This window comes from Eublepharis macularius, chromosome 8 (assembly GCF_028583425.1).
Source record: "Eublepharis macularius isolate TG4126 chromosome 8, MPM_Emac_v1.0, whole genome shotgun sequence".
Lineage (NCBI taxonomy): Eukaryota > Metazoa > Chordata > Lepidosauria > Squamata > Eublepharidae > Eublepharis > Eublepharis macularius.
Window position 1 is genome coordinate 133,454,139 of NC_072797.1, and position 14,305 is coordinate 133,468,443.

General features: G+C 45.7%; 1 protein-coding gene across 2 annotated transcripts in view; it reads right to left on the reverse strand.

Moving 5' to 3' along the window:
* GAK (cyclin G associated kinase) overlaps positions 1–7,943 on the reverse strand; it is a 105,946-nt gene extending 98,003 nt beyond the window's left edge. For both annotated transcript variants that reach the window (XM_054986526.1, XM_054986524.1), the window contains exon 1: positions 7,704–7,943. In XM_054986526.1, coding sequence (XP_054842501.1) covers positions 7,704–7,845 — 142 coding nt within the window. In that variant the 5' untranslated portion in view covers positions 7,846–7,943. The remainder of the gene's footprint in view (positions 1–7,703) is intronic.
* Between the last annotated feature and the right edge of the window lie 6,362 nt (positions 7,944–14,305).

Here is a 14,305-nt window from a genome sequence, read left to right on the forward strand (position 1 = left end):
GCTCTGACTCAAACACTGACACCGGAAGAAATTTGGACACTGAAGTGCCACCGAACTCCTGTTTCCTTCCGCCGCTGCTCCAGACTAACACAGCCACCCATCTGAAATTATCTTAAAGACACAGTGTAGCAAATTACTTTGCCTTAAAAAGGCAGTTGTGAGAAGGAAAAACTTCCTCACCGCTGGCCACCCGGAGAATGCTTTTGTGGAGCCCTACGTGCCGAGGTCCACGTTACAAGCAAGTCACCTTGAAAGCACACACACCTGCTCACTAGTGCCAGTCAACTAAAACAATGTTTGCATATTACAGAGGATGCAAAATACCAGAAGGTTTCGGGTACTAGGATTCTGCACCGAGATGCCATGCTATAGACTAACACTCAGCTATACCATCCATCGTGAGTTCAGAAATCTTCCAACATCACAGTTAGCTTGAAATCCTGTCAACGAAGCGAGAATGCACTAATGGACATGCTGTTCCCAACACATTTTCAACAGGCAGAGCCACATCCTTTGCAGGATGAGCCACTGCAAGGTTTGCTAGAGAAGCATCAAAACGCTCTTCCAAAGCTATGATAAAAAAATTACTGTCGACCTACTTCCAGTTGCTTCTTCCTCATCACCACAAAGATGTGTGTTTGCAATGTTCACACAGGCTACTAAAGTAAATAACAGGTAATTCCTTGATGCCCTATAAGATAGTATCCACATCTGACATAACATCTAGACTCTATAAACTGTTTTCCTACTAGCAATGTTCTCCGGACAATTCTTCAAGAGCCCGTATACACTACGATGTGGTGCAGTGATTGGACTAGAGAGAGACAGGTTTAAATTCTCACGATGACATGTACTACCTATTTCTCGGCACCTTTCAAAGCGCTTGTTCTTTCTTTCAGACCCTAAAGAGCTTAGGGGCACGGCTCTTGAAGGACCACCTCCTCTCCTAGAGCCCGGCCTGCCAGCAAGATCTTCCTCACAAGCTCTGTTCTCGGTGCCCATCGCCTGCAGAAGGGAGGCAAGTAGTGACCAGAGACGAGCCTTTTTCAGCCGTGGCACCTTGGCTGTAGAATGCCTTCCCCTCGAGGTTCACCCAGCATCCGCCACACCCTCTTTTAGGCACCAGGGCAAAATGCTTCCTTTTATGCAGGCTCTTTGGTAAGGGCCGATCTTGTAACGTTTTTATAGTCTGCCTGACAACTGTGCAAGACTCATTTTAAGCTGCTCCATGTTTTCATGCTCTGGACGGGTTTCAACTAATACCTTCTGTAGCGTTTTATTTTTATTATGCTTTATTTTGTAAGCTGTGTTGGGCAGGTTCCCCAGAATGACAGCAGATACAATTTTCTAAATAAATAAAAACACAGTCCTATGGAGAGTTACTCCAGTCTAAATTCATTAAAATCAATGGGCTGAGACAGCACTATGTTTTTGATTGCACTGTGGGTAATTATGGTTGTAAGGACGGGGTGGGGGGACATGAACACCCCTCTGAGGTGCTTGGAAGATGGCAGGAATAAACGTAAGCTTTATACCACTGGAAGTCTGGTGAGTTGCTTTGAAATCTACATCAGATACAAGCTGCCATTATCCCCATGCTCCAAGAAATAAAACTGCCAGAATTCACTGGGAAGAAGAAATTAATGCAAATATGTGTTATATGCCTGTCTGCAGATCTGCCATGAACGTATTCTGTGTTCTGTACTGGCCCTCTGAGGGCATGAGAAGTTTCTCATTGACATTAAGGCAGTAAGTTACCTCTCAAGTATTTACTTCCTCTTTCCCCGCTGCACCCAGAAGTGTTCTTGAAGGCGGCTTGCGGCCAGCTCAAAATATATCTTTCTTGGGAACGGTGATGATTTCATTCTTTGTTCTGTCTAGTCTAAACCTAGCTTCTCCCTTTCACCCCCCTGACTCTTTCGCGCTCAAAACTTTAACGGTCCTTATGCTGATGGTGGGAACTTCACCTATAACTAACATCACCAACCCCACTTACGTCACTTCTGCCAATTCAGTTGTCTGAGCACCTTGAACTTGCTGGATCTCTAATAAAGTTACTTCAACCAACACACCTGCGTGTTTGCTGTGGAGAACTGGGGGGTTCTACCTGCCAAGGACTGACAATGTGCCCCAAAAAGCTTCATCCTGCCATTCCCAAGGAACCAAAAGAAATATACTTAGCAATGGTAGTATCTGAAGGGCACAGAAAGGCTCAAATATAGAATTTCCGATCCACCCCCAACTGTCCAATGTGAATTTCCCCTCTGTCTGATTTAATGGAAGGTATTTTTTGCTCTTAAGTAATTCTGAAGGGAAAGTGAGGAACAGAAAACAACTGGTCCTTTCTGATGTTATCAATAAGACAGCTAGCCAACATACAGAACGTATATTGTCAGTAAACATGGTTAGAAGACTACATACAGGACTCAGGCACCACAACACATTAGGTCCAGCAAGCCTCAGTTTATTTAGTAGATTTTTATCCTGTCCTTTCTTGCTACTGTTTCCCCTCTACCATTTTATCACTGCAACAATGCCGTAAGGTAAATTAGGTAAAGAGAAAATGACCCGCCCAAGGTCATCCAACAAGCTTCACAGCAGAGTAGGGATTTGAACCCGGCACTCTCATATCCTACCCCATTCATTACACCATGCTTGCCCTCAACTGGTAAACCAAGGTGTTTCATGTCACACCCAATGCAAATATAAGGCAGACTGTGGGACCCCACAAGATCCCTTTCCTCTCATGAAGATCCCCTTCCCTGAAAGACTTGATTATAGTTAAAGGTAAAGACTGCATCTGTCCTGGTTAGCATCAACCAGTGTTCCCACCACAAATAAGATTTGAAGCTTGCCTGCAGATACATATTAAAATTAGCTGCACACCGTAGTTAACTTGGGTCCCTCTCGGCCATGACTATTAGGAAGAATATGCTGAGGAAGACGCTTGCTTCTTACCTACTAATCCTTCAGAACCTGAGGCTCGCTCTGTATGACAACGACTTACAAAAGCCTTCCAAAGTATGGAAGGGATTAACATTCTGAGGTCCTCCACAGCTTTTTTAAATGTCAGTCCCACGTTAATTTACAAGTATCTTAATTCCAATCTAAGTCCTGCATAGAGTCAAGAGTGCTGCTAAATTTTACCTGCAATAGAGTTTAATGTAGGATCTTTTTTATATTGGATTTTTTTTTTACATTCATCCTTTTCGGATCAAGAGTCTTCACACTGAAATTTTAATAGGATTGTATTCACCTATCTGTTTAAAGACTCCATTTGTTAAGTGACAGACATAATTCTCTAGGCAGAGGGGAAGTTAAAATGGCACGTCACAGAGCTGCGCCCAGGATAAAATCTCCTTTTGGTCATCAAGTTCAGTCACCTGGTGGCCCAAGGCATGACAAGCGGAAATAAAGACAGCCCAACACTTATACCTTTGAGGCGAAACTCATGACTCATACTGTTTAAACAGCTCTGAGACTTACATAAGGTAGTAGCACTTTGGTTTGTAAAATTTGGTGCTACAGGTTTTTTGTTACAGAACCCAGAAGAATTCCCTACATGTATCAGCACATTAACAACAACAACATTTGGTTTATATACTGCCCTTCAGGGTGGCTTAACATCCACTCAGAACGGTTTACAAAGTATGTTATTATTATCCCCACAGCAAACACCTAGTGAGGCAGGTGGGAGTGACCCAAGGTCACCCAGCTGGCTTCAAGCGGAGGAGCGGGGAATCAAACCCGGCTTTCCAGCTTAGAGTCCTGCCGCTCTTAACCACTACACCAAACTGGCTCTCCTCTCTTAAGGAGAAGCCTTCCCTAAGCTTTTTGTCCCAATATGCTGGTTTACTAGATGCAGAGAAACTTTTACATGAGAGCATTCGAACAGTTTCCTGGACCACTGGAAAAGACCAACACACTGAAGGATGTATCACTTTGTTAAAAATTAATTCAGGAATACATCACTATGGAAGTTATATGTGAAGATCAATGAAACAGAAAATAATGATTTGATGACAAGCAATTTGAACATTTTTTATGACAAGGAATTTGAACCGGTTCAGGCTTCCACACAGGTTATATCTCTCTCAGACAACATACACAAGCTCAGGCTGCACCCAGCTTGCCTGCTTCCTCCTGACTAAACATTTCTTTTTGAAATGCTTAACCATGCTAAGGCTGCACACAGCCGGCCTCTCTTGCCCTGACTGAATCTTTTGCTCTCCACTTTCAGTCTCAAACTGCCTTCACTCCCTGCCCACCCTCTTAGTCATCAACCAATCATATCACTCCCTCATCCCTCTCTCTCACCCCCACTCTTCATCTACACCACACTAAGCATTTAAAGATACATACACACATTTACTTAAAATCATTATCAGCTGTCTTCATTTACTTTCTGCTTAAGGTTAAACTTCAACATGTGCCTTATTCAGATTAAAAGACGTGTCTCCAAGATGCAGCCAATTTATGCCTCCCCCCATACAATGAAACTGGTAAGTGCAGATTAATGCATAGGACTTACAGTACCATCCTATGCAGCCTATGCAGTTGCTCCAGTCTAAGTCCATTGAAACAAATGGGCTTAGACTCGAATAACCTGGCACAGAATTGCAGTTACAGTCAGCTGATCAAACTTCTTGCAACCACGCTGAAGCATTGGCAAGTATGCCCCAAACAAAAAAGTAACAGCTGCCTCGAGAATTGAGTTGGCTGAACGTGAGGGATATACGTGCTTAAAATTAGAAACAAAAAAGCACAATATTTTTTTCAGGCATGTCAGTCCTAGAATTGATTATGTTCTGCTTCAGTATTTTTCTACTCTGTATTGGATTCTTGCTAATGCTATGTCTTTTAAACTTGTATCTATTTACCCTATGTCATTGTTTATGGAAATGTCCTTGATACTGTATTGAAATGTACTTGATACTGATTGTACTAATCTCACACTGCGTAATCTGCCTTGAGTCTCAGTGAGAAAGGCGGACTATAAATGACATAAATAAAATAAAATAACTGGATCCAGCTTCTGGCTTTTTTTTAAAAAAAGCAGCCCTACAGAGTAAGACCAGTAATTAACGGTGCAATCCTAAACAGAGTAGCACCCTCCTAAGCCTACTGAAGTCAGTAACTCCGTTTAGAACTGCTCCCTAAGTACAAACAAAGAATGAAAACTCTGCTTGCCAAACAACTCAGTAAAACTGAACATTTCTTCAAGTGGCAGGAAACACAAACCTTGATGGCACATTTCCTTTTTTGTTTTTAAACTCTGAGCAGTCCTGCATTTAGGTAAAGACAGCCAAGACCATTAAAAAATATAGAGAGATTAAACTTTAAAAATTGTCAAAATCTGCAGAGCACAGGGATGGGGAGGGAAGAAAAGTTGCATCACTCGACACTGATGTCATCACCGGCTGATTAAGATGCACAAGCACATGCCTCACCGCACTCACTAACACAACTGACATGTCAGGCAAGAAGGAAATACATCCAGTTTTCCCAGCCATATTAGTACTATAAGAACAAACAGAATATCCTTGGAACCAACATGCTATTTAAGTGAAGCAGTACAGAGCCTCCAGAATCACCAACAAATGTGATAAACATTAAGAACAGTTAAGTTAGTTATTAAGGAGCCCACCAGTGAAAAGGAGGCAGACAGGTTTGCTCAGTTCCTGAAACGGTAACGCTGTAGAGGTTGCAGCATTCAACTTTCTCAGTTATTACAAAAAGATATGTCAAGAAGATAGGATGTTAATGATACAGACATTCTGGAGGTCTTTCATTCATAGGGTCACAATAGGTCAAAGGCAATTTGATGGCACATAACACACACACACACATGTCAAGAGGGTGCGTCACGCACACACCATATGTCATTATATATTATTACAAACACACATATATACCCCTGATTTGCCATCATTCGCAAAACGCTTTTTGACAAGGAAACACATTGCAGAAATAGATCCTTAAGTGCCTTTTACATACATGCAATTGCATGCTTGTATGACAGGATCATTTTTTCCCCTACACCTGCATAATAAAGAAATGACACAGAAAGCAGCATGAAACCACATTCCATGCTAACCGGTCTTTCGCCAATCCTGAAGGTCTACAAAACTGACAAAATGACACTATTTCACCTTCATACCATCTTGGCCAAACTGCTCCTAAAAGAACTGGAGCCAGCTCCCACCTCTGTCCCAGGAGTTGGCAACTCTTGACTAACTCTGGGCAAATGCAAGCACTGGACAGAAGAGAAGGCGATCTCCACCCCCAAAAGGAAAACCTACAGGTACAGCAGCCAGGCTCTAGCATAACATTTTAGGCCGTTGAACTAGAATCTGGGAGCCCTGCGGTCAAAGCCCTGATTAAGAGCAGCAGGACTCTAATCTGGAGAACCAGGTTTGATTCCCCACTCCTCCACTTAAAAAGGGCAGCCTTTTGTCAGGCACAGCTCTCTCAATCACCCACCTCACAAGGTGATTGTTGTGGGGATAATAACAACATACTTTGTAAATCGCTCTGAGTAGCTGTTAAGTCATCCTGAAGGGCGGCATATAAATCAAATGTTGCTGTGGATGGGTGGCCATGAGACCCTCTGCCTCGCAGGGCTGTTGTGAAGCCAAAATGGGAAAGAATGGACTCTCCGCAGTGCTCTGAGCATATCTGCAGTGAGGGGAGATAAAAATGTGCTAGGTGCACTGTCGTCACTTAGGAGAGCAAGTGTGGAGTAGCGGAGCAGCTGTTGGACTAGGCTTTCCACAAATTAGGGCTCCTGGCTTTCTGCAAATGATGCAAAACTGAATTATTCAAAAATACAGGAGGGTTGTGTTGTAGGAAGGTGACTGCAAAGAGATGCGTCGCTACTAAGTTAGGGACCATAGATTTCACCAGTGTGCTGCATTATGTCATATCCATTGCTTTAAGCATGTACTCCTATGTGCTACCCTGTGCTTCAAATACAATCATACGGAGTAGTCATATGTTGTCTAATGTCAGTCTTAGAATTGCTTATGCTGTGTTTCAGCATTTCTGTATTTGGATCCTTGATAATGCACTGTCTTTATGAACTTGTATTTATTAACCCTATGGCATTGTTTATGAAAACGTTCGTTATACTGACTGTACTAACCTCTCACTGTGTAATCTGCCTTGAGTGTTAGGCAGCCAATAAATGACAGAAAGACAGAAAGAAAGATGGAAGGTCTGGACTACAAAAATGTGAGGAAACTTGCATTTATTTATCCTGTGGCCTTGTCTACTGAAATGCCCTTGATATTGACTGTACTAATCGCACACTGTGTAATCCGCCTTGAGTCTCAGTGAGAAAGGCGGACTATAAATAGCAGCAATAAATGCAAATAAAATAAAGAGGGCCCGAGAGATCCGAGTTCGAATCCCTGCTTGCCATGAAACTCGCCGGCAGCCGTCCCCTCTCAGCCTAGCCTACCTCACAGGGCTGTTTCGGGGCTAAATGGGGAAGGCAGGCTCGAGTGGCGAAGCTGGCCTCACGGGCCACAAGGACCGAGGGCGGGGAGAGCCAGGAAGGCTGCCCGGAGCGGGGGAGGCGCGGCAGGTGCGGCGGCTGAAAGGAGGGCCGGGATCGCGGGAGGGCGCGGCAGGCCACGGCGCTTTCGGCCGCCCTCGCCTGCCCCGCGGCGCACACCGGACCGGACCGGACCGGCACCCACCTTCGGCGATCACCTTCTTGATCCGCAGCTTCATCTCGCCCATCTCCACCACCTGCCCCACGAAGTCGTTCTGGTCTCGGCTGGCGGCCCCCAGGGAGCCCGGCCCGGCCAGGAAGTCCAGCGCCGACTGCAGCAGCGACATGGCCGGGCTGGCGGAGGGGCGGCGGGCAGTGGTGACGGGGAGGCGCTGCCGTGCCGGTGCCGCTTGCCGCTGCGCCCTCCCGGAGTGGCCCTCGCCGGCCGCCGTACGCTCCCCCGCCCTTCCCTTCCTTCCTGGCCGCCGCGAAAGCCTTTCCGCCGACGTCGTGCGTCAGAAGCCGAGGGGCGGCGCCCCGCCCACATCCGCTTGGGCCCCGCCCACCCAGCTGGAACTGCCGGCCCGTGCGCGGTGCCTTTGAAGTCGCTTTTTTTTTTAACGTTCTGTCGTCTCCGAACATTCGACCGGCAGATTCCAAATAAAAACTACACGAGGTAATAAAAGCCATTTTAAAATAAAAAATAAAACAGCAACATAGAACAGAATAAAGGCAACATTCCTATTTATTCCAGCTCTTCCTCAGTTTTTGCCCTAACCCATGGCTGCCACAGGAAACGAAGCAAGAACCCGGGAGTGATTACAGACCTCTTCCCCGCAACGCGGATCTGACACGTTTCCAACAAGGATCTTAAAAATTGCTCCGCCGAAGTAGTGTCCGGATAATGGTTTTAAGTTCAGCCTTTGGAATGGAGCCCGGCGTTGTCCACATCTCGCAGGGTGGGGGTTGAGAGAGAATGCCAGAATTCGGCTGTTGTAGCCAACAGGCACAGGGGCCTTGTGACAGCTTAACAACTGATCACGGAAGCTAAGCAGGGTGGGCCTTGGTTAGTAATTGGATGGGAGACCTCCAGCGAAGACCAGAGTGGCAGAGGCAGGCAATGGCAAACCACTTCCGCTAGCCTCTTGCCTTGAAAATCCTGCTAGGGGTCGCAATATGTCAGCTATGACTCGAAGGCAGGGTTTCAATTATCAAGTTTTTCATGGAATAGAGCCGGTGTCTAAAGACTTCTTACTTCTTGGCTTCTTACTGCCAACAACCTTAGCAAAACGTCAGATTATTACCAGCGTTGTTGTTGTTGTTGTTATTATTAAAGTAATAATCTTTGCACATTTTTTCCTGATTAGATCTGAATGGGGGGGGGGGGAGGATTACATTTTACCTGCTGTGCTTTTTGTATTTCATGGGTCCTTAACCCTGCTGTTATTTATTTCCAAATCTCATACAAAAACTGATGGTGTGGTAAGAATCCATTCATAACATTTGAAGAAGCAGACTCCAATTCAGGAATGTTTATGCTGAAATAAATCCTTTTAGCCTTTAAGATACCATAAGGATCCTGTTTATTTTAATCGTCACTTAATTTAGCCCTGGAAGGGAAGGAAGCATGGTATAGCAGGATCTTGTCAGATCTTGGGAGCTAAACAGGGTAGGTCCCTGGATGGGCAACCACCAAAGAAGACTCTGCAGAGGAAGGCAATGGCAAACCACCTCTGCTTCTCACTTGCCTTGAAAGCCCCTTGCTGAGGTTGCCATAAACTGGTTGCAACTTGATGACATGTTTAGCCCTATCATATAGTCTGCCTTTCTCACTGAGTCTCAAGTCTCGTTTTTTTAAAAAAAACTTTTTAATGCTCTGAAGTTGTTTTAAATTTTTGATCAGTCGAATTCTGTGCCGCTATGCTGATATTTATAATTGTATTTTAACTGTGTAAATGAGATGTTTTTAGAATCGTTAATTATAATAATTGTTTTATATATTTTAACCTTTATGTATCTTGTAATCCGCCCTGAGCCTGCTGGAAATGTGGGGAGGGCGGAATAAAAATCGAAAATAAATTAATAAGGTGGATTACACAGTGTGCGATTAATACAATCAGTATCAAGGACATTTCCACACAGTGTCAAGAACATTTCAGTAACAATGCCATAGAGTATATAAATGCAAGTTTACAAAGATCAGCAAAAATCCAAAACAGAAGAAATGATGAAATGGAGCGTAAGCAATTCTAGGACTGACATTAGACAACACAGAACTACCCAATAGGATCATACTTGAAGCACAGGTAGCACAAACTTAAAGCAACAGACAGGGCGTAAGTCAACATAGTGGGGAAGTCTATGGTCCCTAACTCGTTGTTGTAGGGAGAACAATACAATACAGCTCTCCTCTCTGAGTAAAAAGCCTTTTTAAATAATTGAGTTTTTTATCTCTGCATAAAGAGAACAAAAAAAGAAATTCGAGGCACCTTTAAGGCAAACAGATTCATTATCGGTCTCTAAAACGCCACGATTTCATTTATCGCTGCAATACGCGATCAAAACTTCGCTACTGCAGAACCACCTGGCCTCTTCCGCCAGGACAAGCAGCGGGCTTCGGGCCCTAGAGCCACGCCCACTGACGCAGTGCGTGCTCCTCGCCAAGCCACGCCCATCCTAGGGGATCGGCCTCGTCCTCCTTCCGGGAATGGGGCTGTTCTCCGCGGGTGTTCCTGCGGAGGCGGCAAATGTGCTGTCGTCATCCCGTGCCGTGCCGTGCGCTGGCGGGTGGCGGTTCCGCTGGTGAAATCCTAGCTGGTGACTCCCAGACTGACGTTGAAGAGCGTCCCTTTGGGAGGCACCCGCTCCTTGCGCAGAGCCCCGTTCGAAGCCTGCTTTGCTCCGAAGCCGGTCCCTTGCGGTCGAGGAAGGAGGCAGGCCGAGGAATTGCCCTTGTTGGATCCGAACTGGATGAAGGCCCGTGTTGGGTCTCCACCCGTGGCCAGCTCGGTCCCCTTGAGAGTTCACAAATGGGAGGAAATGGGATGGTCAACACGTTTAGACCCAGATGGGTAGCCCAGTTAGTCTGTTTGTAGCGGCACAAAAGAGTTCAGCTTTTGTGGCCCACGAAAGCTCATACCCTACCACAATTTTTGTTCATCATTACAACTTTACAAGGACTTACAGGGGATATCTAACCCCCCTCTCCCACCACGTCCCTTTCCTTGCCCTGCCCCCATAGCCCCCCCCATCACCCCCAGACTCTCCCATGGCCCAGGCAGCAGCATGGTGTCAGCGGAGCCAGAGGGAACCTGCAAGTACTTGGGGGGGGGGGCGAGGAATACTTATCCCTATAGCCCCTTACTCACACTGTTTCCTCATTCTCTACTCTTGGCAGCTTCCATGTGCTCACAGTTCCCTACATCCTCCTCTCCTTCAAACCTAGTGCCTGGAGATCACCTGGAATTACAACTGATAGACAGGCGACAATGATCAGTTACCCTTGCAGAAAATGGCTGATTTGGGGTGGGCAGGCTGTATGCCATTATCCACTGAGGTCCCTGCTCTCCCCAAACCCCACCCTCTCAAGTCGTCACCTCGCAAAGCTCCAGGAATTTAGCAACCCAGAGCTGGCAACCCTAAACCTACTAAACAACTTGCCTTTTATCTGCCCCCCCTCCCTGCAAACGAGCAGGATGCTGGGAAGTCTCTGAACATATTCAGAGGCAGTCACCCCCAGCTGTTTTCCAGAACAGACAACCACCCCGTTAAGGAGGCATCCGCTGGAGCCCACTTCCAGAATCCAGCCCAAATGGGAGGGGCTTTGCTGCCGGTTAATCCGGAACTCACTAGTCCCATCAGCAAAAAGTATTTGCAAGTGGAGGGCAGGGGAGAGCAAGAAAGGAAGAAATGACTGCCTTCAGCCCTTTTTACAACAAGTTTTGTATTGTGGATCTGCTTGTTCATGTACTAAAGTGCTTCTGTGCACGAGGTAGTAATTTGGGGGGCTTTCCTCTAAGTGGTGCAAGTACATTAGGCTTAAGTACAATATGGGGAGGTCTTGGTTTTTCTGTCCCGGTGTGAATTCCACGTATGACTACAAGCTGCTCTGTGGGTGGTTTATTTTGAGTACGTTTATGAAATAGGCTACCCCCTCCCAATGATTTCTACCTTTTTCCTGTTCTTTTTTAAAATAGTGAAACTTTAGGTCAGCTGCTTAGAGAATTTGTGCAGTAGATGGGCCTCTTTTCCTAGGGAGGTTGTTTCAAATCCCTGCTCAGGCATGAAACTGAGTCTTTCTACGCGAGATGCCTCGGCGCATGTTGGTTAAGTTTAGGGAGATACAATGTTAGTTGGGAAGCGTAGTTTAAAAAGACAGCAGGCAGAGATCACTTCTCAGAGAGTTTGTTAATCTTCCCCTCCACGTAGGCTTGGTCAACTTCAACTCTCCAGTCTAAAACTGTGTGGGATGGCAACCAGAGGGCAAGCATAGAATGGAAATGGGCTGCAGCTGCCTTCCAGAGCCAGGCTGAAGTTTCCCTTCTAGCATTTCACAGCCCCTTCACACAGCTCCAGTGTATAGCAAAGCCTTTGCCCTGCTGCCGGCTCTGTCTTTTTAAGCTACCCTCCCTGGCTAATATTGCATCTCCTGACACGTGTTCTTCCTGTGTCGGATATCTCATGTAGAGAGACTCTGATTGGGTGACTTTGGGCCAGCCACTCTCAATCTAACCTACCTCACAGGGTTACTGATGTGAAGATAAAATGGAAGAAAAGGGAGAACCATCGATGCTGTCCTAGGGTGGGATAAAAATACACATTTCTAGGTTAAATTCTGACTGGAGTGCGATAAATCATAGACATAGGGAAATAGTTAACTCAGTGTCTTATTTCATAGTCCAGCCTTGAAAATACATCTTCAAAGTCCATCACTATTTTTGTACCCTATCAGTATAAATATACCTGTTATTTCTAGTCTTTAAACGAACCAAAAGAAACTATTTTTGCAAAGCGTTTTTGCCTGGTTGCCTGGAAGTGATGTCTTCCCTACGGACAATCAGGCAAGAGGTTACTTGCAAGCATGTCCGTACAGGTTAGGTTTCCTCAGCAGGGCAAGGAGCACTTCCATGATGTCATAAAAATGGCACATGGGTGAAGGGTAAAAAGCCCTGTCTTCACCTGCCACAGATCCATTTGGTGCCCCCCCCCATGCACATGGGAATTAAGTTCAAACAAAGAACTCCCAGACAACTTCTGATTGACAGGTCCCGCGGAGAACACTAAGGCTTTGCACCTTGGGAATTGGCTCTTCAGTTCTCTGTCCTTGCTTAGTAAAAGCCTAAGAAGAGTTACTGCAATATAAGCCCATTGAAATCAATGGGCTTAGACTGGAGTAACTCTGTTTATGATAGTAAAGAGTCCAGTAGCACCTTTAACACCAACCAACTTTACTGTAGCACTAGTAACAAAGCCCGTTGTGGGGAAAAATACAACGGGCTCTAGAAAGGGAAGGGCGAGCAGGCGGGCTTTCCCTCCTCCCCGTCACTGATACCGGCCGGATGAAGGCGAGGGGTGGGGGGCGAGTATGGCCAAATCCTCTGCGTCTGATCCCGACTGAGTGAAGGGGGGCAGGCAATACCACCTGCTCCATGCCTGATCCTGGCTGAGTGAATGGAGGGTGGGCACTGCCTCCTGCTCCGCACCTGATCCCAGCTGGGTAAAGTTAGGAGTATGTCCCTATTAAAAAACCAACAGATAGAAGGTCATATCTACATTATACATCATTTTACCCAGGTCAATTAAAAAGAAATATTCCAGGGGGGCAAGGATAAAAAGAAATTCTATTAATAACAGGGATTTCATTCAGGGCAGCAGGGAACTGAACATTTTTGGATAGGTGCAGAGGAGTTAGCCGTGTTAGTCTGTGGTAGCAAAATCAAAAAGAGTCCAGTAGCACCTTTAAGACTAACCAATTTTATTGTAGCATAAGCTTTCGAGAATCAAGTTCTCTTCGTCAGATGCATGTTACAGAGACTGGTCAAATATAGAAGAGGAGGAAGGAGAAGGAGGAGAGAGAAGAGGCAATTAGGGGGGGAGGGGGAGGGTGCAACCAAAACATTCCTTTGCTAGTATATGTAAACATCTCCTTTTGGTGTGTGGATCAGTTGGCTTCAAAGGAGTTTGCCCTGTTAGTTTGTAGCAGCCAAACAGCTAGACCATCCAATTCCAATGCAGTATGAGCCTTCGATAACCACAGCTCTCCTTGCCAGATGCATCTGACAAAGAGATCTGTGGTCCCCGAAAGCCCACGCCAGGCTGCTTGGCTGCTACAAACTAACAGGGCAAACTCCTTTGAATGTTTCTGGATAGGGTTACCCAAGGCAAGTTGTGCTAAATGCTGACAAGAGATCTAGACAAAAACAACGTTGCACCAAAAAATAAAGTAGAACAAAATAATATTAGGTGGGCCATTGATTACACTTTTCTTCCTTTTAAAATCACAAAAATTATAAAGAGACATTGGCATATCATCTGTGATCTTCCAGGCTGTTATAGGATGCCATCAATAGGGTACTGACGCACTGCAAACTTGCAAGGCATTCTGGTGCATTCCCAGTATCGGGATGCTGATGCTAAAGTGCTAGAGCAGAAAGGGCATTTTGCCTGTGGTAACTGCAATGTCTGTAGGTTTTCTGTTCAGGCTTCGGATATATTGAATCCCGTCACGAATGCCCCTTTCCGAGATGCCCAGTTCTCCACCTGTAGAACCACCTTTGTGATTTATGTGGTGCAGCGCCCATGCCTGAA